The sequence below is a fragment of the Rhinichthys klamathensis genome, unplaced genomic scaffold, assembly GCF_029890125.1.
Source record: "Rhinichthys klamathensis goyatoka isolate OS25496 unplaced genomic scaffold, OSU_Roscu_1.1 h1tg000341l_1, whole genome shotgun sequence".
Classification (NCBI taxonomy): Eukaryota; Metazoa; Chordata; class Actinopteri; order Cypriniformes; family Leuciscidae; genus Rhinichthys; species Rhinichthys klamathensis.
The window spans coordinates 1200840-1228750 of record NW_026606855.1 but is presented as its reverse complement, the minus strand read 5'-3'; the positions used below and the strand labels follow the sequence as shown (position 1 = coordinate 1228750).

At 38.5% G+C, this 27911-nt stretch overlaps 4 protein-coding genes across 15 annotated transcripts in view; 2 read left to right on the top strand and 2 right to left on the bottom strand.

Moving 5' to 3' along the window:
* myrf (myelin regulatory factor) overlaps positions 1-13895 on the bottom strand; it is a 40713-nt gene extending 26818 nt beyond the window's left edge. For 10 of the 12 annotated variants that reach the window (XM_056272613.1, XM_056272615.1, XM_056272617.1 and 7 more), the window contains exons 1-3: positions 13332-13626; positions 1908-1998; positions 733-1014 (exon numbers count right to left, since the gene is read on the bottom strand). In XM_056272613.1, coding sequence (XP_056128588.1) covers positions 733-1014; positions 1908-1998; positions 13332-13380 — 422 coding nt within the window. In that variant the 5' untranslated portion in view covers positions 13381-13626. Of the gene's footprint in view, positions 1-732; positions 1015-1907; positions 1999-5983; positions 6084-13331; positions 13627-13660 lie in introns of those variants that run through there. The other 2 variants (XM_056272614.1, XM_056272622.1) reach the window with 2 other exon arrangements.
* Positions 13896-16542: 2647 nt separating this feature from the next.
* Positions 16543-20251, top strand: LOC130106472 (transmembrane protein 80-like). Its single transcript, XM_056272602.1, has 6 exons — positions 16543-16564; positions 16826-16883; positions 17483-17592; positions 17865-17957; positions 18043-18244; positions 20173-20251. The coding sequence occupies exons 1-6, from the start codon at positions 16543-16545 to the stop codon at positions 20183-20185; spliced, it is 498 nt and encodes a 165-aa protein (XP_056128577.1). The 3' UTR covers positions 20186-20251.
* A 975-nt stretch (positions 20252-21226) lies between these two features.
* Positions 21227-22524, bottom strand: LOC130106470 (serine/threonine-protein kinase pim-1-like). The gene is made up of 6 exons (XM_056272601.1): positions 22408-22524; positions 22249-22299; positions 21740-22118; positions 21480-21656; positions 21309-21397; positions 21227-21238 (listed from the first exon to the last, which is right to left on the bottom strand). The coding sequence occupies exons 1-6, from the start codon at positions 22522-22524 to the stop codon at positions 21227-21229; spliced, it is 825 nt and encodes a 274-aa protein (XP_056128576.1).
* Positions 22525-25767: 3243 nt separating this feature from the next.
* eps8l2 (EPS8 like 2) overlaps positions 25768-27911 on the top strand; it is a 56234-nt gene continuing 54090 nt past the window's right edge. Inside the window, exon 1 of the mRNA XM_056272631.1 lies at positions 25768-26143. The gene's annotated coding sequence lies outside the window, so the exon portion shown is untranslated. The remainder of the gene's footprint in view (positions 26144-27911) is intronic.

Here is a 27911-nt window from a genome sequence, read left to right as displayed (position 1 = left end):
CCATTTATCAGTTCGGACCAGCAACATCTGTGCAGCGCGAGATCAAGCGACACTGTGCTGAGAGATCCAGTGAAGAAAACATTTGAATTCGCCACTGAAGTAATAACATCGCTGCGAGATCTAGTGAGAAGCATTCACATTTCTCCGTTATTAACCGTAGATCTCTATTAGATCAAACAGCGCTGACGTGGGAACCAGGAGAAACATTGTGCCGTGAATGAACATGGATTTAATATTGCACTTCAAAACTCAAATATTATATAAATATATATTTAAATGTTATTTTTAATGTGATTACCAAAACATTATTTGTTCATCCTTCAAAGATTACCCCCATTTATAAACCTGAAAGTTTCAAGATGTAGGAAAACTCAAACTTATTTAAAAATAGTTTTTCTTTTAATAAATAGGAAATTTCTCTGGCATTTCTTTCTTTTTGCTGTATCGTATCGAACTGTTACACCCCTAATGTATATATTCTCATTATTTTTTTATACACTTTTAAAACATTTTTTTTTTGTTTACATGCCTGCCGGGTATTTTAAGTTGAGGTGCTATTTGTTTTTATATTAGACTTTTTCTATATTTACTGTTGCACTAAAGTCCAAAAGTGAAGATTTTATGTTATTTATTACTTGATTGTTCAAGCTTTACTCACAGAAGTGCTCTGTTTGTTAACAGAGTTGTTGAATGTTAAAATCTGTCTGTCTCTCTGTTCTGTCTTTCTCTTACCCGGGTGCGTACTGTCCGTGGTGGTCCGGTTTGACGTGTGGCTGTTGGTGTTGGGGTGTCTGGCTCTGCTGTTGCCCCAGGCAGGGGTAGTTGTGTCTGAGGTGGCCCAGCGGTGGTGGAGGTGGATAGGGGTTCTGGCAGGACTGGGACAGAGACGGGACGGTGCCCTGGCGCAGGGGGATGGGGGGGCTGACGCCACACCCTAACCCCCCTGAAGAGGATGCCCCGGCCTGGGGCGAGAGATACTGGGGTCCTGGGGTGCTGTGGACCTCTGTGAAACAACTAGAGGAAGAAAACCAAAATCACCAGCTGATGGCCAATATGACTCATTATTATCAAAATAACTACATCATCATGACAAATTTGGGGCCCTATCATACACCCGGCGCAATGCAGCGCCAAGCGCGACGCAAGTGTGTATTGCTAGTTTCAGCCCGACGCAGTTATCATTTTCTGCGCCATTGTTTAAATAGCAAATGCATTTGCGTCCATGTGTGCGCTGGTCCGAGAACGAGGTGTGTTCAGACGCATTGATGGCGCTGTGCTGATTTTGAGGCAACTGAAATAGATTTTTTTTTGTTATTTAAAGAGCTCGTTAGTAATGAGCGCATATAGGCGGGTCCACAACGCGCGTACACTCTGCTTATTACACACACAGGGACACGCAGCAGCACACAAACATGACAAATATTAAAATTAAAAGGATTAAAATGTAAATTATTAGTGTGTACTGTACATAAAGATATGGTGAATCCGGCTTGTCCCGTAGATGGTCTGCTTGCGCGCTTTAACCTCGCGCACGAGCAGATCAGGTTCCTCTCTGGCGTCTGCGTTCAGTTTTTCCCCTTGCAAACGTCATGTAAATAGCGAATCCGCCATGGCGCGAGCGCAACTGTCTTTTAAAGGGAATGGGAGATGAGGCTCTGATTGTTTTATTTCACGTTATGCCCAAAACACACCCATTACTCATTGAGAGAATAGAGACGACCCTTTTAGACTATGCGCCGGGAGCACCGAACATTTTTCCTGTCGTTAAACTAGCAAAAGTGGATTCGGACACGCCTTAAGTGCACTTGCACGTGCGCTTTAGACCATGCGCTTAGATCATTAAAATAGGGCCTATGTCTCACAATCCAACAGTCTCCAGATTACACATAGAAACTCATGTCTCTTACATGTCAGTGCTGTCGTCCTCTTTGCTGATGTATTCCTCCAGGATACTGGTGTCAATGTTTGTTGGCTCCAAAGAGCTGTTAATATCATGACCTGCAAGGGAAATAGAGGGAGAGAGAGAGACAGAAAAAGGTAGAAGAGAGTGAGAGAGGAGGATGAGTATCGTGTTCCTACGCACCGTTTCTACAGTGATAAAATAACAGTTTCACAACATCTCTTATTCTGACTCTGATGGCTTCATGATTCATGTGGCTTGTTGCAACACTTCTGATCATTTGTTTGCTTGTTTAATACCCAGATTGATGACATATGTTCAAACTGGGGATCACAGATGAGGTCAATGAAAACATAAATGTCCTGCAGGTTATAGACACAACATGAGCTGTAAAAAGCCTAGAGGGTCACTTTCAAAGAAAATCATTTTCTTTAATTCTTCATCCACAAAGTAGCTCTTCTCTTTTCCAATCCTTGCCGCTCTCATCCTCCCCCCTTCTGCATTTCTTTACCAAATCTCTCCAAATCTGCACCACATGACCCGTCTGCAATCACTCTGTTAGCAACACCTGCAAAACGTCACTCTGACCCAGGCCGACTGACCCTGCTCACTTAAGCCAAATAAAGCATCTTTTCTTGCTCAATCTATGGTTCTCTTTATGAAATTTACCAGTGTTATTTCATCAAAAAAGTGCATATTCTTGGGTTAAAAAATTTAAAATTCAACGAATATCATAATATTCATCATTATGAATATGAATAATTGTATGAATATTCATGTATATAAATATTTGTATGAATATGAACCCATATGAATGTTATTTAACTTTAAAAAAAATCATATAATAATTTTGTGTTTTTAAAATGTATTTAATGTATTTTAAAATTATTATTGTAAAAAAAAGAATAAAATAACTTGCAAATACATAAAATAATAAAATAAAAGTTATTTTATCCTTAGGGCCAATATACTGTAAATGTAAAATTGTTTGGGGGGAAAAATAAAACATTAAAATAATAACAACAAACAAAAAAAGTTAATTTATTTTCTCAAGTCGACCAAAAAAAAAAAAAAAAAAGTTCTAATGGTCTAAAAATTAAGTAAAATATGAGTCCTGATTGGTCACACCACAGGACTATAGTATTTAAATTAACTGCAAAAAGGCTGATAAAAAAACCTAAAAGAAACGATGACAAGTTACACCACATAATATATATGCGTTCCCTTATACAATCATATAAATTATAACCTAAAATCTTGATGTTAAAAAATAAAGTTCATGTCCATGTATTCATTCACTGAAGTGCAAGTTTCAACAACAAATACAGAATTACACAAAGAAAGCAAGTTAAGGCAGCAAAGGATGGAGAGAATGAGGGGTCAGGTGGAGGTATAGTCGAGTATGAAGAGTCCCCCACTAAACCCCTGATCTCTCTCTCTCTCTCTCTCTCTCTCTTTGATAGATTAGGCCACTAACGAAGCCGGAATGTGAAGAATTCATGTGTTAGTGTTGGGAAAACTCTCTGGTCCATCCGCCTCCCACAGCCTGAGAGGGATCACATCTCGCCTCCGTGGATGTCCTGACCCAAACCGAACATCACACTTAAAACCAACACAATCCTGACCCTCAAAATATCCCAAAGCGGTTTCCAACAACTTTTCATTGTGACCAAGAACATCATGGACAGGTTTGGCACCTGATGGACACCTCGTGGATCATTTCTGTAGAGTAGACCCAGCAATCACTTACCATAAACCACTTGAGTAATCTCAAATGTGCTTTACAGAATAAAATCAATAACGAATGAAACTGCTGGGTAAAAAAACAACACTGATGTAATGTTTCGAGTGGGGTCTCCGCTCGGACGGTTTTATGAGTGTGCCAGCAGGGCAAATAGGAACGGAGAGGGATGATTTTACTAAATAAGATCCAGATGTTTCCATCCTCCTGCTGCTGTAAACCTGCCAGGCCAGCGCTGATAACGGCTGTGGGATTGACTGACGGGAACGAGAGTGGGGGAGAAAAGGGAGAGAGCGAAGTTGAAAAAGAGAGAATGAGATGATTTTAACGAACATAGGAGAAACACCTATGGATTGTTTTTCAGTAACGTTTTAGAAAACGTTTTAGACGTTTACGATGTTCGGAAATGTGAGCCATATCGAACGTTTGCATGTGTATGCGTGTGCACATGCTCTGTGAAGATTACAAAAAACATTATTTTCCGTCACACAACTGTGAAATAATCGTCACATTCAATTAAAATCACAAGCTCACAAATGTTTCCCCCACTCAATAATGCTGCATATGTGTTGACATTTGTTCAGTGTATTCATATGTTCGTTTAAAATCTTGTAAACACCACTAAATCAACTCAAAATGCTAATCTAATCTCTCAATGCATATATTATATATACACTACCGTTCAAAAGTTTGGGGTCGGTGCGATTTTAAATACTTTTAAAAGACTTCTCTTCTGCTAACCATGGCTGCGCTTATTTGATTAAAAATACAACAAAAATCAGTTATAGTATTAAATATTATTCCAGTGTAAATCAGCTGTTTTCTGTGTGAATATATAGTAAAGTGTAATTTATTCCTGTGATCAAAGCTGAATTTTCAGCATCACCAGTGTCAGTGTCTTCAGTGTCAAATGATCCTTCACAAATCAGTATAATATGAGGATTTGATGCTCAAGAAACATTTATTATTATTATCAATGTTGAAACAGTTGTTGGTCTGCCAGTTGTACAGTTTTTTTTTTTTTTTTCAGGATTCTTTGATGAATAGGAAGTTCAAAAGAACAGCATTTGTTTGAAATAGAATATTTTGTAACATTATAAATGTCTTTACTGTCCTTGATAAATAAAAGTATTGATTTCTTTCCTCCAAAAAATAAAAATAAAATTCTCACTGACCCCAAACTTTTGAACGGTAGTGTATATTGGCTGATCAAGAAGTATTTAGCATGAAGAACTGATGATTCTGAACTAAAGCATTTGCCATCACTGAAAGGGCCAAATCAGAAAGTCTCCCTCGAGAGCTCATTAATCACAGCCAACAATATGTCATACATCCCCTCCTCCCTGTCTCCATTTATATCTCTCTCCCTCTATCTCTCTTTACCTCCCTCTGCAACGTACACATACACATGCCCTGTTTCTCTACATCTCCCGATTATTTTCTATGTGAAACCGATGCGAGTTCTTATGCATGTTAATCATTAAGCCCTAATTCACACCAGAGTAAAGTATGATAGAGCGAAGTCCACAACATTATCAATCGGTAAACACTACCCAGAATCCCCTGGGTTCCTTAAAAAGACAAAAACACACACACAGCATCACAGTGATCAATACAGCATTCATTTGAGTATCCACACAGTTAGAGAGGAAAACATTTGTCTTAGCTAAACAATCATTGACGTGATGAGAGAACTGTAAAATCGCAATCGGCACCAGCCAAAACAGATATAGATATTGTCAATCTAACAAAAATAAGGTTTTTATTGGACATTTTACTGGAGTGTTTCAGCAATCAAGCTGTTTAACCATGATGTCAATGTGTATAGGCCAACCGCTGACTTATGCTAAGGTGGTTGCTAATGAGTTTTGAGTGTTTTGAACCATTGCTAGGTGGCTGCTCACTGGCTTAAAGGATCCCACCCCCAAATCTCTATGATATTAAATGGTTTGGGTTCCTCCTTCGAAACATCAGAAGCCTGTTAGTCAAAAATCAAAAGTCAAATCACTCAGAAAAGTAACAGCAATGAGCAATCATTCATGTCTTCAGTACACATAATGAAGAGCGAGTTACATGCTAAAGGGTTAGGGGTTTGTTCTTTTAGCAAGTAACACTAATAATATTTTCTGTATGAATACATGCATTTTCACACAGAAGTACACACATTTATATATACCACACATGCACACACACTCATATACTGTATAGGCTACTGAACAAATGCCTGAGGTCTGGCAATGTGAATACCGGTAATAGGAAAAGACAAGAGAAGTTTACTAAAAGATAAATAGGGTGTAAGAGACACAGGAAGGAGGAAGAAGAGAGAAAAAGAGAGATGGTACCTGCTCGAAGCCACAGCATTTTGTTTTAGGATAGACACAACCTACAAAAATTGATGTGTATATGACCCAGTACGTCTCTCATATCCTTCCGAACAACATACACCTTTCCATCTCGGAGCTCAGCTGGCGGGTACAGGGTTACGTGAATGTGTGTGTGTGTTGTAATGCAGGATTAGGTCTCAGTCATGAGACAGAGCTGTACCAGGCCACCACACACAGTTCTAGTCGCCCACCAGCACTGAATGCACCGGCCGACCTGAGCTGCTTACCTACACTTCACGAACACCAGAGAGAGGTAAAGAGAGAGCAGTGAATGCCTTCACACTGTCAGCAGAGGAAGGAAACATGCAAAAGTCGGGTAACAATAAGGAATTCAAAGAATGATACATTTTCGGAGGGGTGTAACACATTAACGGTCCCACATGCATCAACATTGTCAACATCTCGGCCCAATTTCAGCCCCAGTGCCCCGGTTTAATCCCCTCTAACATGCCGAGTCACTAGCCAGATTATCTGGTGTGGTCCGATCAGATCAGAGTTTAAATGTCCCATTTTCAACTAATGAAAAGATCTGCATATCAGCGCTGTGGCAGAATCTACGCAGCTGAACCTCCAGCGCCATGGAAAAAGAAATACGATTTTATCCATATGTGTGGATATAATGAGTTGTCCTTGAGAGCTCCACAAAAACAACAACAACAACAACATGACCAGTGTAATCTGATTCATGAGCAAATGACTCTTTTGAACTGATTCTTTTGATGATTCATTCAGAAAGATCACACCGGCTGCATCTGAAATCTTTCCTATAGTAGGCGAAAAACAGTATGTGACAAAAGTTGTATGTCCGAATTCACAGTACTCAAGGCAAAAAGTGCCCGGATGACCAACTACTTCCGGTGAGAGTCTGAAGAGCGTATATGATGGACACTTTACTATCCCATGAGGCCACGGGAGAGGATTTGTGAATGGAGAGGATTTGTGAATCACATGGTAATGACTTTTTTAGCGATCATGAAGTAATTACTTATTCAAAATAAGTACCTACTCAAGAGAGTATGCCATTTCGGAGATTCGGACCCAGTCAAACTCAGGGGTTACTGGTTTGAATCAATCTGATCAATCTTTTACTGAATGAACTAACTGAATCAGGTAAGGTTAATGAATCAACATCTGACTCACTTAAACTGCAAGTTACTTTCATTACTTTTAGTAAAGAAACAGAAATATAAATATTAGATAAAAAAACTAGAAATGTTGAAGTTGAAGTATTACTAAAAAATAAAATAAAATAAAACGAATAATGTGGGAATCGGATCACGGTCACCTGAAATGTGGAAAGTGTGTAATTTTTGGTTTGTTGTAATGGAACTGGCATGTGAATGTTACAGGCCTGGCTGCTCAAACACAATGCATTCCAGTGACAGCAATACACTGTTACATGAGAGAGACCACGCGCAACGGCCAAACCATTCCCTCCATCAAACATCAGCCCCAGGAACCATCTGTACCCACACACAGGAGTGATCCATGACTTGCTGACATCGGGCTAAATGTGACCTAACCTGCCTGAATATTCTCACAAAAGTCAAGAAGTGCAGGACTGATATTTTAAGACATCCCACAGGAAAGAGAAATCACAAATGAGATTTAGTTATTTGACTCCCAGACAAGCGGAGTCTTCTTTTTTGTTTTTTTGTTTTTCTATCGGTTATCTTTTGAATCATTAAATATTACATAATAGTGAAAAAATTTAAATACACTTTAACGAGGAATGTTATCAAAATAAATAATGTTAATAAATTGGAAAAAACTTTCATTTTGCGATGACAGTGGTGCAGAATACACATTTCAACTTTGAAGTTACCATGAAACAGAAGCTGCGATGGTCTTTTCTTCCCCATTGTGACGTATATCTGAGTGGAACGGCTTCTCGGATGAGAAAAAATGTGGGGCGGGGCTTGATTTTGTCCAAAGGGAATTGATCGGATGGTTGTGGTGTGCTATTGGTGGATCTCATGTGAGTGACAGGTTGTCCCGCATTCGTGCCAGTAAACGCATCATCAGAGAAGAGATGAGATGTTGCTACAAGAGGGAGGGGAAGCTATTTTGATTAAAGACAACAACAAAAAAACAAGAATTGTCAAATTTGATGTCATGGCGACTTTAAATTGAGGATGTCTGAAACGAAGTTACTGTAAATTTTAAAGTTGACATAATTCCCCAAATAATTTTAGATGCTTTTAAGTAGAAAAGAAACTCTTTAAAGGTGCAGTGTGTAAAGTTTTGCGGCATCTAGCAATGAGGTTGTGAATTGCAACCAGCAGAAGTTACGGTGGCCGACAGGAAATGATGTCGTCGTCTGAGACAGCAGAGAGTAGCCAGTTAAGCAATGAGGTTTTTCTTCACAAAGATAAATTAAGAAATTATATTTACTTAATTATTCAGAAAAACAATATTTTATTGCAAATATTATTGTTACTTGTTCATCATTGTGTCAGTGTTTTATTCGCTGACTTTAGCTAGCTTCTTTGCATGAAGAACAAAAGTGGCGAAACGCGTTTGTCCGTTTAGGGCCACCGTAGAAACATGACGGCGCATTTCAATGTAAGGGGACCCGCGGTGTGTGTAGATAGAAATGGCTCATTCTAAAGGCTCGTACACACCGGGACGAATATCGGCGCGCATTATTCGCCAGCGTTTTTCAACGCGTTTTTTGTGTTCACACCCAAGCGATTTTCGCTGACGATGAGCCGAGTGGACATGCAAATTCATTCCCTGACATTAGATGGCGCCCATTTGCTCTGCAATACCACTCAATAACATTCTCTTTTATTAAGATTTAGATGTAGTCGCTGTCGCGTTTGTCATATAGTTCTTTATGTTCCGACACCAACGAGACCAGCGGCTCTACATTCATCTGGCCTTGCAATTTCCTCGTCTTATTTCTTCTCGGCAGTGTAGACGCTACTTGGCGTATATCTTCTTCGCCGTTACGTATGTGTGCTCGGCAAGACCGTTTTGTGTTTGAGCGCCCCCAAGTTGTGTTTTACTGTAACTTCAGAAGCTCCAGACACGTGAGCAAAAGCGCCAATCTCATTGGTCGGATAGTTTTTGACACGGTGAGTCAAACTAAAAAAACCAACCCGAGGCATTTAAAAATAAAAGATGCTTTTACGCGTGGCTTTTTTCGTGGCGGTGTGCACACTCAAATTGGCGCCCTTTGTTTAGTCACGAGGCGTTAAACGTCGACGAATATCGCGCGCGAAATTCGTCCCGGTGTGAACAGGCCTTTAGGTAATAAAAACCTAACGGTTTATTATGTAAGGTCTTGTTACACCACTGAAAACATAGTTATGTATATGATATTGCATTTTTGTCAAGAGAGCCTCCTAAATATCACACAATGCACCTTTAAAGTAAAACTTTGCTGGCAGCCATCGCCTTGGGTGGCAAAGGGGTGAGTTTCGTGTTATGGATCTCACGGATGGGTTCAGTCTAAAACATCAACTCCTACGCTGGTGTTTCGACCAATCAGCTCTGTGATACACAGTGCCTGAGTGCTTAATGTGTGCTAGTGTACCAAAACTGATACATGTGCGTTTCTGCTTGTGCATGTTGGCATGTGTGTGTGTGTGTTTGTATGACCTGTGCCCTGCCCTTATCTCACCCCAACCACAGCATGTATGAGTGTGTGTGTGTGTGCATCCATCTGTGTGCGCGTCCATGTCTGTTATCTCTCTCCCTCGCCCTGTCTGCACACTGTCACACTAATGGAGTCGGAATGAGGCAGCGATAGCGAAAAAGAGACGCGCGAGAGAAAGAAACATTACTCGCACCTCATTCTGTTTTTTAACAGTCTTGTAGGAATGCCAGGAATGATCCAGTGCATTAGAGAGGGGGCAAGCGTACCCTCTATAAGCAGCTTATGGCTACACTCAATCAGGCTAAAAACGCTTTCTGAGCGCTTTTATACCACAAGGGGTTTCGGTGCTAGATATGTTTAGAAAAATATTCTCTCTTCATCTCAGAACCAAAGGAATAGAAGCCATTAACCGTTTCCCAGAGTCCCTTTCAACACCTTCAATCGTCGAGCCATCCTTGCGAATAATGAAAACACAGAAGTTTGTTTGTTTACTTTGTGAATGTCAATCCATTCCTCTCAAATGTATTCGCCAGCTTGAGACAAGTGAGACAGTGTCTCAAACTGTGCTCAGATTTGCCAATATATCAAAGGGTGTGTTCACACTTGTAGTTCGGTTCGTATGGTCCGGACAAACGTTTAGCGTTCACATTGGCATTTTAACACCGAACCTAAAGATACCGAACCTAAAGGCATAGAGATATGTTCACAACCAGATTGGTCAGCTTTTATAACGTATATTTTGCGACAGAACTTACGAACATCCAAAACAATGCTGTGTTCTGGGCTAAATGCACTCGTTGTGTGTGTGTAGCTACATATGATGGTATTTCGACCAGCTGAGAACTCATGAAGCGCTTATAAAATGTGTAAAGGAGTCAAAACAGCGTCAGGAATCCCTCCGTCACACACACTAACACAGATCTGCTGTGATCCTGTACTTAACTGTGATTGGCAACATCGCGACTATGATGAGAAAAAACAGGTATCCAGGTGTCCATTCTGTCCTTTTTAGGGTCGCATCTTGTGACATCATGTCCTGTTTTTGGTTCGTTTACATGTCTTTGGTCCGTGTTGCGTTCATATTTCAGTCGAACCGCACCAGAGTTTGTTTAGAAGCGGAGCGAGATTCATCTTTTCAGCGCCTCTGTCCGTGTGTTTGATGCACCAGGGTTCGGATGGCAGCGTTCACACTTATTCAGATGAACCGCACTAACAGAGCAATCGCACCAGAGTTCGTTTTAATCCAAACAAACATGCCAAGTGTGAACACACCCTAAACCTTAATCAAAAGTCATAGAATTCCTCTAAGACTTAAAGATCTGAGCTGCTATCCTTTTACTGTATGACAACTGAAATGTGCCTGTTTTTTCCTAAGAATTGTCTGAGAAACATCCAAGACAAACTTGATATTTGAGTGAAGCTCTATTACATTGTTTGAATTTCGATAGAGCGACCTCTGAGCAATAAAACTTTCCTCTTGGACAGCTGAGGGTCAAATCAGACAAACAGCTCAATCTGCCTCTTCTTTTGTGCTTTGTGTTGCTGTACTCCACAATGGATGTTCATTTAAGACACCCCCCTCCCCGCTTCACTAAACACACGAACACAAACAAACAGAGAACAAACACACGGAGCATTCATTGGGAATCGTGAACGTGGAGCACAATCAAAAACAGCAACCAGTCATCAATTCAATACACACAGTCGAATAATAGAAAAACTTCGACTGATATGAATCAGAATCTAATATTAAAAACACAAACAAACCATAAACAGACTCCTGAACAAAAACTGTGAATTTGTAATATATTTACAAAAAAATATAAGTGTGTCCACACCACAATTCTTCCACGATTCACATCGCACACACACTTATACTGTTGTTTCCCTATTTCTGAGTACGTGTGTGTCTTGGCTGTCTGAACATCTCCAGCATTTTCTGCCTTACTCCCCAAATGAAGAATGTAAACATGTGAAATTCTCGTTAAAGAGCAGTTCTTGACGGCCATGAACTCCAGAGCCCAAAGAAGTCAACAGTGTTTACAGTGAAACACTGTCATATATACAAACCGTTACACCTGCTCTGAGAACACGCACTCACGCCTAAAGATGTGCCACAAATTATGGTTGGAAAATCCCTCCAAAATAAATAGTTCGGCTTCGAACTCGCCGTAAAAAATGACGGCTTTTATCTGTCAGAGAATGACAGAAAACGAACATGACCACTCTGAGGGGACAAATGAAGTTAAAAGCTTTCTGAAGAAAAAAAACCATTACGATAAGAAAAGAGTGAAGAAAAACTGCAGAAAGCACTAAAAGACTGAATAACACAAGAAAAAATATATCCAGGTCACATTTTAACCGAAAATGAAAATGTCAAAAAAGTAAGAGATTACATGTGAAGTTATAAATTAAATCTTTGTTTTAGGACCATCACAGATTTTACATTGTTTTCATGACAGCTTAGCACATTTTCTCCCCAAATTGTCCTTCCCGCAATGCATTTATATATTTTTTTGTAATTCTAATTATTCGCAAAGTTGATTCTCATAATTGTCATTTAAAATAATACTAATACAAGAAATACTGTAATAAAATATGTTAATGTTTAACTCAGACAAATACTACATGATATATATATTTTATCGTTTAAATAATATTTTTAGTTTCTTACATTATATTAATTATGAGTTGTTGTTGTTGTTGTTTTTGCATTATCGTCAGAAATTGTGCTTAATATGTATTAAACTGTCATGAAAACAATCTTCATTTTCTTTAAGCAAAACATAATTTCTTATATTCATTCTTATTTTGACCGATGGCACGACAGGGAGAAATCAGAAGATATCACATCTGATTCATTCTTTTGTTTTCATATTATTTTTTTTGCTAAACAGCCGCAACTATCTATTCATTAATCCATCTATCTCTTTAGTTCTCTTATTCTCGTTGTCTCTGCCTTAACCATTACAAACACACCATTTATCACATTCCTCTGTCCTTCCCAGTGTTTCTCCTCAAACCCCTCCTCCTCTCTCCTCTGGATTTCATCCTTCGCTCCCTGCATCCGTACATCATCTCTCTCTTCAATCCTCTCCACCTTTCTGCCCTTCCCAAACATTCCTCCCTGGGATGGCTCATCAGTGGCTTTTTATGTCTCTTGACAAATGTAATCCTCCTTAAATCACACACAATAATGTCTGAAACATGTCAAAAACATTATCAGTGAAAAATGACAAACAATATGTTACTTTGAAATAGATCAGTGTAGAACATTCAACAACAATCATCACTAACAAGAGTGATTTCTTTCTGAATCACTTCAGGTGCATCTCCAGCATACATAAGCATAAAACATCATCAATGTTTGTTGAACATAGACAATAGCAGGTTCTTGAACATGGCAATACCATGTTTTTATTATTATTGCTTGTTCTGACCCTTAAAATGACTTTCACTGGTGTAACTAATCAATGCAGCAGTCAGGTTGACTCGGACATACGCTATTAAATCAGACTTTAAGTTTGCATGTTACCTGGGGGGAAAAAACGTGATGGTAATGGTGTAAATAAGAGTAGGCTACCATGCGGGTATTACCATCTGATCCATCACTGCATTAGGGAAGAAATAGTGATCTGACAAGCAACATCATTTTGAACTACTTTTGAACTGTCATATCAACAGGTCAATGAACTGTCTTACCCTCGAAGAATCTCTGTAAGGCCTCCGTTTCATCAATCACTGCATCCATTCTAGCGGCTCCCGCTTATAAACTCCATGAACGTGAACGGACGATCCTCCGGCTCGCGGGAGCGGCGGGAGTCGCGTGCACTTCAAACTCTCATCATCCCTGTTCAGCAACTTGACGCACAATTATCTTTAAATAACAACACGCCTCGGAACTTCCTCAAACGAATTCACTATCAATATCTCCTCTGGATAATTAATGAATGTTATTTAAAAACAGTTTCAGTTCCTTTCGTAGGCTAAGTAAAAAAAAAAAAAAAATCCTTTTTCTGAGGAGATTTTACCTTTGAATGTCAGGTGGAGGCATATTCCAGTTTTTCTCCCAGATGATATCGTTTATTTGTTACTGCGATACGTCATTACGGACTTATTTAATAAAAAATGGTAATTTGAAGTTGGAAAGTATTTTTATTCGATGAAATATTATCCTGTGAGAGGGTTTTGCGCGCACCAACCTGCGCTCGAGCCGGTTTCAGTGGTACGCGCTGAACGTCCTTCTCTGCGCGCTCTCGCTCGTCTTGCGCTGTGCGCGCGCGCGCTCCACGGGCGAGCGCTTGGGCAAAGACAAATGCCCCTGAACATATAGTTTTAACAAGGATTTCCATTGCAGTTTGCTGTTTTACATGTGAAAGTGACTTTTCGGGCCAACTACAGAGGCAGGTTTTCTATTAAAATAAACCTCTGCAATTGATATATGCTACTGCAAAAGACAAATCCAAAACACAAACGAGACATACAGCCTAAAGACAGTTAACTAAACAGACACATAAACAGACATAATAGCATCATCACATAGGCATAACTGACCGTTTTTGCAATGTTTACAATATGTAAATGAGTGATTTTAGGTATAGGCAACTTATAATATCTTTTACAAATTTTATCATTTATCATTTATCATTTACACTACTCAGAAGAAGGCTACTTTCAAGAATACTGTATTTTCAACTTTTGAGTGTATCATTTAGTACCATGGCAACCATATATCAAACCTGCATTCATTTTACCATCTGATACACTGTAAACATTGCTGCTTTGAATTTTTTAAGTACAATCAACTTGGATGTTTAAGTCATTTCAACTTAAATAAGATTAAACTGACTTTAAAAATGAGTTGAATCTTACAAAAAAAGTTGAAAATTGCTTAACTTATTTTGATGAGTTAAAGTAATGTAAAAACATATGTTGTCATCACTTATTGATCATACAATTTTTACAGCTTTTATATAGCTGTTTGTTTTACATATTTTATTACACATTTAGATACTTTTCATGAAGTGCACATACAAAACCTATATGATTTTGAACAGTATGATGATAATATCATGGCACATGAATATGGTAATCATATTTCTTTCACTTATTTCATATCTTCTCATATATGCCTATAGTTTTCATGGTTTAATCTTACAAATATTGTAGCATCACATCGGTTGTGTTGTGTTGGTTGAGGGATTGTGAATGAATGAGGTGTAACGCCATCATTTATCACTGAGCTGAGTGATCTGTTTCTCTCGTCTCTTTATCCGCGACCTCTTTACGAACAATGACCCTGTGTCCATCACACCCCCCTCCCAATCAAATGCAGTTTTGTTGTTTTTACTCACAGCTGGAGCATCTTTCTCTCTCTCTCTTTCTCTCACCCTTCTTTTTCCTCTGTTTGACCTGAACAACACGCCCGTTCTTCCCACGACACACTGCGTGGATTGTTTGGGAGGACGCAGGCGAGAAAAAGAGAGCTTGAGGCTGCAGAGACAAAGAAACATCTGGCTGTGTTAATGCACTTCGTCTAAATGTGAGCGTAGCTGTATATGTGTGGCCGCACACATGTGACCCTGTCCTGGTAGTCCACCACAATGAATGTGTGTGTGTGGGTGTGTGTTTAGGAGTGTGTGCATGTGAAGTTACAGCATGTCTTATTCTGGCTGTATACTGCTATTGTTGATTTGGAGTCATTGAGACCATGTCATTCAGTAATCTATAACCAAATGATGACTGTACAGACACTGTTGTTTGAGAACCCTGTGCTGCTAAAATAAGTTAGTAGTAAAATAAAACTCCTATGGCTACCATCCCTAACCTGCCCAAAAAAGAAAAGAAAAAAAGATCATATTTCACACAAAAAATGGGGTGGTGTTAAAATTTGCCCTCTCTCTCTCTTTCAGCAGGTGTGTTTTTTCACTACTGACTAATGTGTCTTATCATACATTCCAGTAAATTACGAAGTGTGTGTTTGTGTTTGTGCTTACATAAATGTGCATGTGAATTTGTATTTGTGTGTGTGGTTACTTTCAGTAGATATTTTATGTAAACGGCTCCTAAGATAAAACCCTTATGTTTCCATATGTGTACAGTATTAAGAAAATGTAATTTCATGTAACTTCAGTTGGGTGTCAAGCATGCAGTGCAAATCTTTAAATTCATTTATGAAAGCATTTTAACCCCTTAATTGTCCGTGTCCCACTAGCCGGACGCTTGGCGCTCTTTTTTATTGCTTTTTTCCATTCCAATTAAAAAATGTTGTGATATCAACTTCAAATTTGGTTTAAAATGACCAAAAAATAAAAATATTTTGTATAATATTTACATTTGTGTAAAATACAAAATGTTTAGTACAGTACATTTGCTTTACAGTAAACTTAAACTTGAACTCAAACACTTTAATTTTTTGAAGTGCTTTCACTTCAGCTGAGTGTTTTCTTTAAAATGAGACCAAAATTAGGTCTGTATTCCACAGCCTTAATGAATTACAACCATTTAAGTTTGGATAATGCATTTTCACGTCTGTGCCCAAAGTTAAAATCAAAACCCAATTACAGCATCGTTTCGATTGATTAAAAATATTATCCACATTGATTGAGTCTGTCTTATGAAATAATAAAAAAATTATAAATAAACAAAATGATTGGTTACACTGTTAAAACTTTGCTTTCTTGTTCTTTTTTTTTTAAAGTAATGTTTTAAGTGCATTGGTATGCTGTGTTATATATGTATTTTGTTTTAAATTTGCCTGGCATTAATTTTAAAAACCTCTAAATAAAATCCTGTATTGCATGATTGCATTCCGTTCTGTAATCACGTGCTGCGTTGACGTCACTCCTGTTCACTAGGAGGCGCCAAAGACTGAACACTGGGCGAACGAACCGGAGAGAGTGAGAGAATCAAGATGGCGATCATTGGACGTGCAGGTAACCCGCTCCGTTGCCATAGATACTGATTTTATCAGTGAAAATAAACGCAATTTTCCTCATATTACAGTGAAAGCTTTATGTTTTTGTAATATTTTTAATGGTTTCAAACTGTCGAGGTTGTGCTGTGCTGTATGGAACAGCGAAATGTAGTTTAATATGGAACTCTGAAAGTGCCAGAAATGTTTACTATTTCATGCATTTCATTCTCTTAGCTTGTTTTATTTAAGATGTCAAATGTATTTGTGCTTTTCCCTTTAGGCAAAACCAACAGTGTTGTATCCTTTGTGAATATTCACGTAATAACAGTCCCTGAACAGTAATAAATTAATGGATGGATGGAAAAGTGAGAGGGAAGATAGAAATAATAAGCAGAACAAAGCATTATTGAACTTAATGAATAATGAAGAATTATCTATCTATCTATCTATCTATCTATCTATCTATCTATCTATCTATCTATCTATCTATCTATCTATCTATCTATCTGTCTGTCTGTCTGTCTGTCTGTCTGTCTGTCTGTCTGTCTGACTGTCTATGAGGACCATAAACTTTCAAACTTTAGTCTTTTAAACTCTCTCTCTCTCTCTCTCTCTCTCTCTCTCTCTCTCTCTCTCTCTCTCTCTCTCTCTCTCTCTCTCTCTCTATCTCTATATATATATATATATATATATATAGAGAGAGAGAGAGAGAGAGAGAGCATATAAAACAGTTATATGAACTACTTTTCATTTCAATTAATATTAATTTTACTTCCTTAAATTCAAATTTAAATGGCATTTCTTCATCCTGTTTGCCAACTCAATTCAAATTCATAAAAACGAATGAATAATTCGATTTAACATAGTAGCCTCATGTTTAATTACCATATTCATATACTCATATGTTATTCATAAGAATACTTTTGCATGTTTGAAGCCTTAATCAACACCAGCTCTCATCTGTGCTGCTCCAGATCCTGCTGTATCTCTCAGCAGCTTTCAGTGTGTTTTACTTTCTGTCCACCCTCTCTATGATCATCTACAAGAGTGAGTACTACTTATCAATGTCCTTTAAATTTTTTTTTGTTTTTTTTTGTGGGTAGTTGTTTTTGCTTAGTCAAGCATCACTTGTACTATTATGAATTTGACCTAACCATAAGTATTAGGCTACATTTTATTGTACATTTTAACTCTTCCTGCTCTGTTTGTGCTACAGACAAGCATGATACTTCAAATCATTTGTCTTGTTTAGGAGATTTGTGCAAAAATCAAGATATGAAAATGCATGTATATCTTGTGGTTTTTATGCCGTGTGACAGCTCATGTGTTGAGTTACCCTGTTGGCCGACTCGCTCTAGACGTGTGTCTGCTGTTTCTTATGGCCGGTCTCGAGGTCCTGAGGGTGTACTGGGGTGAGATCTTATTTTTGTTTAGTAAAAAAAAACATATTTTAGTTAAACATTTTCATTGGCCTCATTGTCAATCTCTTTTCCTCAGGGTTCAGGGGAAACCTACAGGAGAGCGAGGGCTACACGGGTTCGAATCTGATCGCCACCGGGGCCACAGTGCTGCTGGCGCTCTATTTTGTCATTTGGCAGTCGTACGTCCTGCGAGCTGATGTCATCATTGGCGCCATCTTGCTCTGCTTTTACGGCCTGACAGGAATTGTGGGGTTTGGGACGTTGGCGGGCTTCACCAGGTCAGAGTTCACATGCTTGTAGTTTTGGACACCTGGGTTATGTCACAAAATCTAGTGAGCTCCCTTGCTTAGTAAAGCTGCATAAAATGGATTTAAAATGTGTGTCATCCAAACAGCATTTCTCCCGCAAAGTTCACAGGACTCTCAACTCGCAATTGATTTCAGTTGAGTTTGTCTGTTAGCATGTTGGTAAACTAATGACACATAATAAACATACAAATATATAACACACATGAGGTGCTCAACATTAACGCTTGTCCGCTTGTTCGGGACAAGTGGCTTTTTTGAAGGGCCAAGTGAAAGAGAATTTTACTTGCCCGACCTGATTAACACGTCAATATCAAAAAATACCTAGGGAATGATTTTATATTACATTTAATGTAAGTGGCGATTGATGCTGGATAATAATATATAATGTATAATGTACTGATGTTAACAAGGTTGTGCTGTTGAGGCTTGTTTAGATTTCTCTTTGAGGAGAAATCTAAACAAATGAGCGCAGCACACACAAAGAAACTTAGTTAACATACTGCGGAAAAAATATTTAATGTGGAGTTTTTATATTTATAACATATTATACAGGTAAGCAACATCACACGACCAAGAGTGCTGTTTTCATTACTAAATAATTCAGCGTTTTGAACGCATCGGTTGAGTCAAAGATTCAAAGACCTATACAATCTCATAATATTATTTAATGCATTTGTAATTTTTCAGTGAAAATTATTTAATTTGATTATTAATGTCTTATTATTCTAATGAAATTTATTGATCAAATTAAAATAATTAAATTTAAGAGGAAGGATACATTTAAAATGATCAGGAAAAAAGGGCTTTCTATAAATGAAAAAAACCCCGTAAATAACACAAATATGAAGATTTAAATATGTCAAAACTCATATACTTCATAATAAAATGTATTTTCAACACGAAAATCCTATTTCTTTCCGAACAAGTAACTTTTTTGTACTCGGACAAGTGAATAACTGATTTACTTTTTCTTAAGGACAGGCACATGACAAGGCTTAATGTCGAGCCCTGCACATGGATATTTCCATTTCGGTATATAAATTATATTACACTGTTTTACACAAGAAAGACTTAATGTGAAATGTTAATTTGAGATTATTTTCACCTTCCTGTAGTAGAGTATAATGTGATTATCTCAACAGAAAAGTCTATTGGATCTTTAAGTCTCTTTATGTAATGAGCACTGCGAGTTGTTGTGTACTGCGTGTCTTTGTAGAGCATTTATTTTTACGTTCTACCTATGTAGGCAACTTGCTAGGTTTTGGAACAAAGCCTGTAAGTTGTATTATATATATGTTTTATGTCTATGACTTGGCTGTCAGACTAACCCAGACTGTAACATCATTGTCAGAACAAAAGAAACGTAAAATGAACGTGGGGACAAAGCAAAGTAAATGTGTCGACCCACGCAGAGCTGCAGTTACAGTGAACGGCCTCCTGAATGAACCACACTTTAATAATTCAAACTCAGAGACTGGCCTTCAGAAAATGAGCCGAGTTTCATTTACGAGAAAAACACGGGAAACAAAAGAGGCGGACGACATTAGAAACATTAGGCTCTTAAAAGTCAGACAGCGCAATCTCACGTTTCTTAAAGTCTGCTCGCAAAAGTCAGATATCTCAAACCGTCTCATGAAATTCTTCCAAAACTCAATCTGAGCTGCTATCCAGTTTGCTGTATACTCTTACTGTGTGTGATCTGGTTTTATTTATCCTTATTGTATTGAGAAACATCTGAGACAATTTGATACTGAAGTGAAATAACCATTAAGTCATAAGCATTATGTCTTGTATGTGCTTTAGCCTGGTTTCTCATGAGGTGTATGCACACTATTAAGTGTGCTTTATATTGAGCAAGTGTCTGTGGTGTTGATTGTGTGTCTTGTTTTCTTTTCTAGTGTTTACTCCTGACTGTGGCTACAGCTGACAGGCTGCCGGAGATTTTCATTGCTATGCAACCGACTACTGTTCCTTCTCTGTAAGTTTGATTACAATTTGTAATCTGTCATAGCATTTTAGCATTTTCATAAAAATAAAAAAAAACCTGGCAACTGATGTTGTTTTTAAACAAAACCCGATGTAGAGTTGAACGGCTTTTTATAGGTCACTTACTTACCTGTCATTTAAAAACAGATTTGTCAGAAAATCTTTTGTTTGAAACAAAGTTAGCAACTGCACGTTTAATGTGTAAGAAGCCTGTAGTAGTACTGTTTATAAACAATTGTTCAAATATTAAGAATGCATTACTTTTGTCTTTTGCACTTTTTTTGTTTGTTAGACAAAAGAAAATGAAGAGGACTTAAATTTAAACATAAACTTGTCTTATGCTTTGTTCATAGTGTCGATCATGTGACACAGTTTACTTTAGTGTGACAAACAGAAAAGAGAAAAGTTACTACAGTACATATGTTTACTAAACAATTGAGTGTTATAAAAGTTACATTTTATAAAAAAAAACTCACATTTCACTTAATTTAGAAAAATGCTGCATTTATTATTTAAGTTGAAAACTTGATGACATATAATCAAGACAAATCAATGATGATGCGGAATATTTTACATCTTTTACTAAAAGATTTTACATTATAAATAGGTTTAAAGGAATAGAACAAGTTATTTGATATCATGTTCTCTCCATTACTCGAAGATCCGTGAGCGAGCAGCATCTGGTGGCTTCATCACAATGAGGTACAAAGTCAAAAGGACAAGCAAATTTGGACGGCTGTGGCAGGAACTTCAGGAATGGAGTGGCAATGATGGGAAAAACCAAAAGAAGTATGTACATATACAGTATACAATATGTACATATCCCTCCGGAAGCAGTACCGCCAGACACAAATACTGCTCCCTCAAGCCACGGCGCAAGACACAAAGGCGAGAGGAGGGATGATGCGTCTCCCATTGCAGCTTTCAAGACGCCAAGCTGCACGAGAGACGTCGACTGAAGTGGCCTTATGTGACGACCTGAAAAAAGAACACATTTAACTTGGCAAATTCTTCCTATGAGATAATAAATAATTCTTAGGTTCACTACCTTAAACCAGTTGTGGGACAGGATTCTCCCCAGACTAAGTCTCCGGCTTGGCTTGTCCTTTAGCAGAGACCTGAGGAGGCGACAGCATTCTGTGCAGGAAGACGTCTGATTATTACCTTAAACTTTACATCATGTTTTGTATGATAGTGAATTATTAATTCTAGATCTCACCTGTTGACAGGTTGGGTTTGGACCAGAGCTTCTGTTTCAGCAGCATCAGGTCATAGTCACTAGGGAAATGTCCACACAACATCACGAACATCAGAATCCCTAGTGACCATGCCGTCGCCTGCCTGCCGTAGTACTTCCCCTTGGCATGGTACTCGGGAGGACAGTACGCTGATGTGCCTGAGGAAAGAGGTTTTGTCTGATGTGTAAATTTGCAATGCATTACCACATCTTTGAGTGCAGCTTTGAGTTACAACACATACCGGAGTATGACCTGTACGCCGAACTCCTCAGAATGTCCCCACACCCGAAGTCTATCAGCTTGACTTCAGATGTCTCGCTGTTAATCAGGAGATTTTCCAGTTTGATGTCACGGTGGAGGACTCTGCGATCGCAGCACATGTTGGCAGCGTGAGCCGTCTGCCTCATGATGTGCCGGACCTTCTCCTCATCCAGTCTTCCACCGTGACGCCTCATGAACCGGGCCAGATCCTCACAGGGAGAGGGACATTCGAGGACCATGACGAAGTGGTCAGGGTGGTCCTGCCAGTCCAGCAGCCGGATGATCCCCGGCACGCTGGGACCTTTACTCGCCAGGATGGTGAGGGCGATCTCTTTAGGAAGGGGCTTTGGATGATCAGGCTAGAAGAATTTGGTTTGCAAATAAAGATTTAGCTCAGTCTTGGACCAGTTTGTTAGTTGAAAAAACAATCAAATATCTGTCTGTGGTTAATTTTAATATGAGATGTTTTATATTGTGCAGCCTACTTACAATGAATATACATTTAGCGTCTTTCGTCTTTGTGACGTATTTCACGGCCACCTGATGAACAAAACAAACAATTCATTTGTGTGTAGAAGCCATAAAATACACTTTCAAAGGATGAGATTGAGTCACAATCTAGATCATGTTTGATTTATTTTGACTTACTTTAAGATCATCCTCCAGACGTCTCCCTTCGTACACCACACCAAAACCACCTTTCCCCAGCTGATCACCAATAGTATAGTGACTGAAGATGTAGTCTATTAAAAGACAAAATAACATGATGTTTCAAACTGAGAGGAGTGTCTTGAGATATGCAAAATTTTATTCATATAGTTATTCATTTTAATGTATTTTAAATAATTAGCAGAGACTATATTGAATATTTACAGTTTTAACATCAGTACATATAGACATATGTAATGTTGTATCATATAATAAAGATCTCATGGCATTGATGTGGATTTTGGTATGATTTGTACTGACGTGTATTTGATATTGTGTGTGATACAGTATAAGTTTTTATGAGGTCAAAACAGAGATCTAGTCATTTATATTCTCATAAGATGGTCTGGTGTAATTTACCATCACTACTTCTTCCTGCCCATGCTACCTTCCTCTTCTCTCCCTCATCCCTCTGCTCCTCCTCTCCCTGACCTGAGCTGATCTCTGGAGCCTGTTTTCTGTCAGCTCTGAGGAAAGAGACCAGCCTCCTCCACCACTTCCTCTTTCTCTTCAGCACTCTCCCTGACTCCTTCCTCTCCTCCTCATCGCCTCCTCCTTCTCCTACTCTGTCCATCAACCTCCTCAACTCCTCATCAATTTCTTCCTCTCCTCTCTCAATCACACTCCTCTCCTCCTCCTCATCTCCTCTCTCCATCAACCTCCTCAACTCCTCCACCTCACTTTCTTCCTCTCCTCCTCCTCTCACTAATATCACCCTCCTCTCTTGGCTCTTTCCCACACCAGCAGCATCAACAGGGGTCTCAGTCTCATCGCGAGGCTGAGGATGTTGAACCGCCGTGTTGGTGCTGGGTTTTGGGGGTGTGCTTTGATGTTGATCGCACACCTCGCCAATCATCGGACTCACTTTACAACCTCGCTGTCCCATCGCTGTGAAAAACCACTGTCACTCTCGACCACTACAACAAACCCACAAAGTGTGTAAGACTGTGACGCGCTTATAATCCACGAAAGTTCTATTCGAACGCGCGTATGACGTCATCGGACACAAACACTCAGCGGCTTTGAGCGTCTCAAAACTGTATGATTCCCGTTCAGCCCCATCAATAAAATATAATGTTGAAAATGTATGTTTTTAAAATAAAACATGTTTTTTAGGACCAAAAATCTTTCAGAACATTGAGATAAGGCAAATATGATATTATATAAGCCCTATATTATATTAAAAATGCTGAATATATACACATAACTATGCATTATCCAGGTGTTTCCGATGTTTTGACTGGTTTTACAAAAGGATATTTTAAAATTACATACATTTTTCTTATATATCATAGTCAACAAAAAAGAAAAAGTTTTGCTGAAGGGAAAACCTTTTATTATTAGTATGAGTTGTTGCTGTAAATACTTGTTTCATGTGGCCAAACTTCTGTAGCCGTCAGTGTTTTTGGCACTTGTTAGTTTCTCCAGTAGAGGGCGTCTATTTACTGTAACATGTAATATGTTCAGATTTGGTTTAGACCTATCGTGTGCACTCGTGTTTTACTGTGAAAGCTTTATTGGTTTAAATCTCTTCTTTATCATACTAAAATGTTTTCCCTGTGTGTGTGTGTGAAATCAAGGCAGTGCCCTACAGTCAACTTTGCAAACTGTACATTCAAAGCCACAGGCAAATCACTGCTTTCCTTGAATTCCCAGTTCCACCAAACCTGAACTGAATTTATCACCCTTTGAGAAGTCATTCTTTTGTGCAGTTTAATGACTAATGTTTAACAGAACTTGCTTCTTTCAGTAGTCAAGGTAATCCTGAGAAAGTGAGTGTTTCATGTGTCATAGTTCTGTCCTCTGATGTTAATTATAAACCAAAACTCAAGGTTCTCAAAATCAAACACTCCACTGGTCTGTGTGCATGTTGCCGTTCAGTGTGTGTGTGTGTGTCAAGTCTTTCTGTTTAGTTTGTCATAAATTTCCCCTTACTTTTTAATGTCTGTTTTTTTTCTCCATAGAACAAAAAGGAGTTGTTCATCATCCAAGCTGCTCTTTTCACTGTGACCACAGCTGTCAAGTAATGCAAGATATTATTAAATAACATAATTGGTCTATTTCTAAGCTGTTGTATGACTTCAGATGATTTATAGTGCATATTCTTTTTTTATATAGAATATTCTTGACAGCTGGTCCCCATCCACTTTCATTCCACAGAAGAACATTTTACGGGTTTACACTTTTACGGGTGTAACAATGTGAGGGTGAGTAAATTGTGACATTTTTATTCTTAAATAAAACCCATCCTGATTTTACACTCATCATAGAGAAAAGTGTGTTTGCAGGGCGAGTTGTGCTCCTAGTGACATCCAAACCTGTGCAATGTTCCAGCCCGTTGCTCTTCTTTCACACCGTTCTTTGAAGATGCCTCTCCTTGATCATACAAGGTTACAGAACTGGACCAGGACCAGGAATTTGCTTACACTCCTAAACAAAATTCACAGGATGCCATGCATGTTCTGTTATAAATGCAGAGGTTGTTGTGATTTCACCCAGGAATGTTCAGTCAGCTAATTGCATGTACACAGTAAAAAAAATATGATTAACAAGTTATGACAACATATGTCATCAAAATAAGTTAAAGCAATTTTCATCTTGTTTATGTTATACAAGAATCAACTAATGTTTTTAAAAGTCAGTTCAATGTAATTTAAGTTGAAATGATTTAAACATTCAAGTTGATTGTACTTAAAAATGTAAGGCAGCAACTTTTTTATTTTACAGTAACACGTTTAAAATTTTGAAGTATAAATACTGAAATTGTATTTTCTTATAAAACACACTCCAGTAATCTTTGTTTTATTTTACATGGTTTTGCTTTGGAGAAAAGCAGAAAATTTGATTCTCATTCCTTAAGTAAACTTCATTTTAAAACATTTGCTGTCAAATAAATTACTTTTATGAGGAATTACATAAACGCATTGTGTGAAACAAGATGCAGCACCTTCTATCAAATTTTCCCACTGTTTTTTAATTCAGTACCAAGTATTAGTCATATAAAATTATTTAATTTCAGTTCACTATTAAATATTGTTTGCCTCTAATAGTCTTTGCTGTTTAAAATTTTTGTGATGTCAGTAAATAATGGATAGTCATTCAATCTCAATGCAAAATTAGTTTTTTTTTATTATTATTAGCGGGGTGTTGTTGCCTCAAGGCGTTCCCCAAAAAGCATCATTTTATAGAAGAGAAGTGAGTACATTTTATGTTAACATTCCGTTCATAATGTGTACAATAGAAAAAATGGCTATTAAATTATTATTTTTTAAAAGCTACAGGGTGAAGCTCTATAAATACTCCATGACTGAGATGTTTTGTGTATGTTCCAGTAAGACTGCATTAAATGTGCATGCGTTCATACGCAGGCTCCGCCCCCCTCTCGCGCTGCAGGTAGAGTTACGAGCGAGAATCACCTGTCACTCGCGCTCGAGCGCACCTGTTGCATCGTTCTAGCCTTTTGTCCTCACTTTTAAATTTTGTTTTTACATTTTTGTCTGTGTCAGCAAGGTCGCCTTGGCTACCCAATTCACATCGTGTTTGGAGCAAAGTTCACTTTTGTGAGTAAACAGATTGAGATGGAGTCTTGAAGAAGAGTTTACCTCAGGAGTTTGGGAAACGGGAGGAATTATCGGCGAACTGAAGAACGGGATCTTAGATTCTCTCAGCTGAAAGGGTAAGAGTTTTATCTTTATCAGCTTTATCAACACACACCGTCACCACTGAGAATGACGCGACGCGACTCGTCTGAACCCGAACGCTCCCGTTATAAGCTTGTAAACTAAAGCGCTCTTATTTGCGTTTCTGTATAAATATGAGTGCCACGCAAATAAGTGCAAATGTTCTTTGAGTGCTTTTGGTCATTGGTGCTAGTGAAGGCTTTAAATGACTTAAAATGCGTCTATGAGACTTTGTCAACATTTATATTTTGGCTTTTTAAATAGAGTGTATGTTATATTAATATTTAATGTCTAGGTGTGGGCTATTAAAGACAAGCAGATTGGGTTTGTATTCTGGTGAACTTTCATTACTGATTCAAGAGCAAACATAATACAACAAATGGTCAAATATGGTTGCACCATTTTTTTAGTCCGTCTGTGGTGACAATTCAATGGATGGAGGTAAAAATCAGTCTGAAACCATCCTGTGGTCTCAATTCATTCATTTATTGCATGCAATCATAGGTGAACAGCTCTGAGCAAGTTAAACAAAATAGCCTAATAAAATAATCAGTGCTAACACAGTGGCATTGATGGTTCATGAAGAACCTTTAACATCCATGGAATCTTTCCATTCCTCTAAAGGTTCTTTGGGAAAAGGTCCTTTAGATTTTTTAAATGTTCATATCACTAAGGGCCAGATTTACTAACAGCTTGCACCAGCGCAAACCCTCTTTTGGCGTTAGTGTCTGGATTTACTAAAGACACACAGAGAAAAATTAGCGCTGAAAGGGTGTGGACAGGGTTGTTTTTGTGGCTGACCTTATTGCATTATGCATTTGTTGAAGTTTCCCTTTCATATGCAAAATATTTGGGAGGAGGGTGTTTAAATGAATCATGCAAGGTGATTTACTAAGGTTTGCGCTAGTCAATTTACTGGTATTTGCGCCATTATTTAACGCCCAAAAAAAAACAGACGGTAATTTGTGCTGCTCCTAGTAGATTCTCTGTTTGAGTTTGAGTTGGTCATTATGAAAATTATCCGGCTGTGTCTGTCTTCTTTAATTTGCATGTCATCAGTGGATCACGCGCAGAACTTTACACTCCCATCGGCGCTTTCATGGAATTGCGCTCTCACGATAATTTGCCCTGTTTAATAAATCTGGCCCTAAGAAAAATAAAAAATATTGTAAGAATGTTCACTGAAAGTTAAAACCAAAAAATGGTTCTTATATTGCTGCGAAAACCCTCAAACCTTTATTTTTAAGAGCATGATATCCTAGTGTAACCAGTCGTTCTCGACCCGCTCCGAGCCGGAGTTGAACAGGGGTCTCCGGCGTGGGAGAGGGACAAGGACACCCTCTAGTTCATCACTTGAGGCCAGGGGAGTGAGGTTTACACACTCAGCTCTTCCTAGCTTACCTCTGTTACACTCACCCCCTTAAACCGCACTCCCATCTGGGTCACGGCACCAAATGTATCCGGTCCTACTGGACCTGCTCCGAGCGGGATTCAAACCGGGGTCTTGCCAGGCGAGTGAGGTTTTCACTCACAGCTCTTAAGCTGCGTTCACACTACAAGCGTCTTTGTCGCTGCAGGTCGCCAGTGGCTGCGCTGGAGGGCGTTCCCACTACTGGTTGCCTAGTAATGTTTGTGAGTGACATTCACGGATGTTACTCTATGTTAGACATCAAATACGTTTTCTTGCCGCTACAAACAAATATTTTGGAAGCAAAAGTCTACTGTCTACCGGTCTATCTTGACATCATGACTTTGCGTAAACAT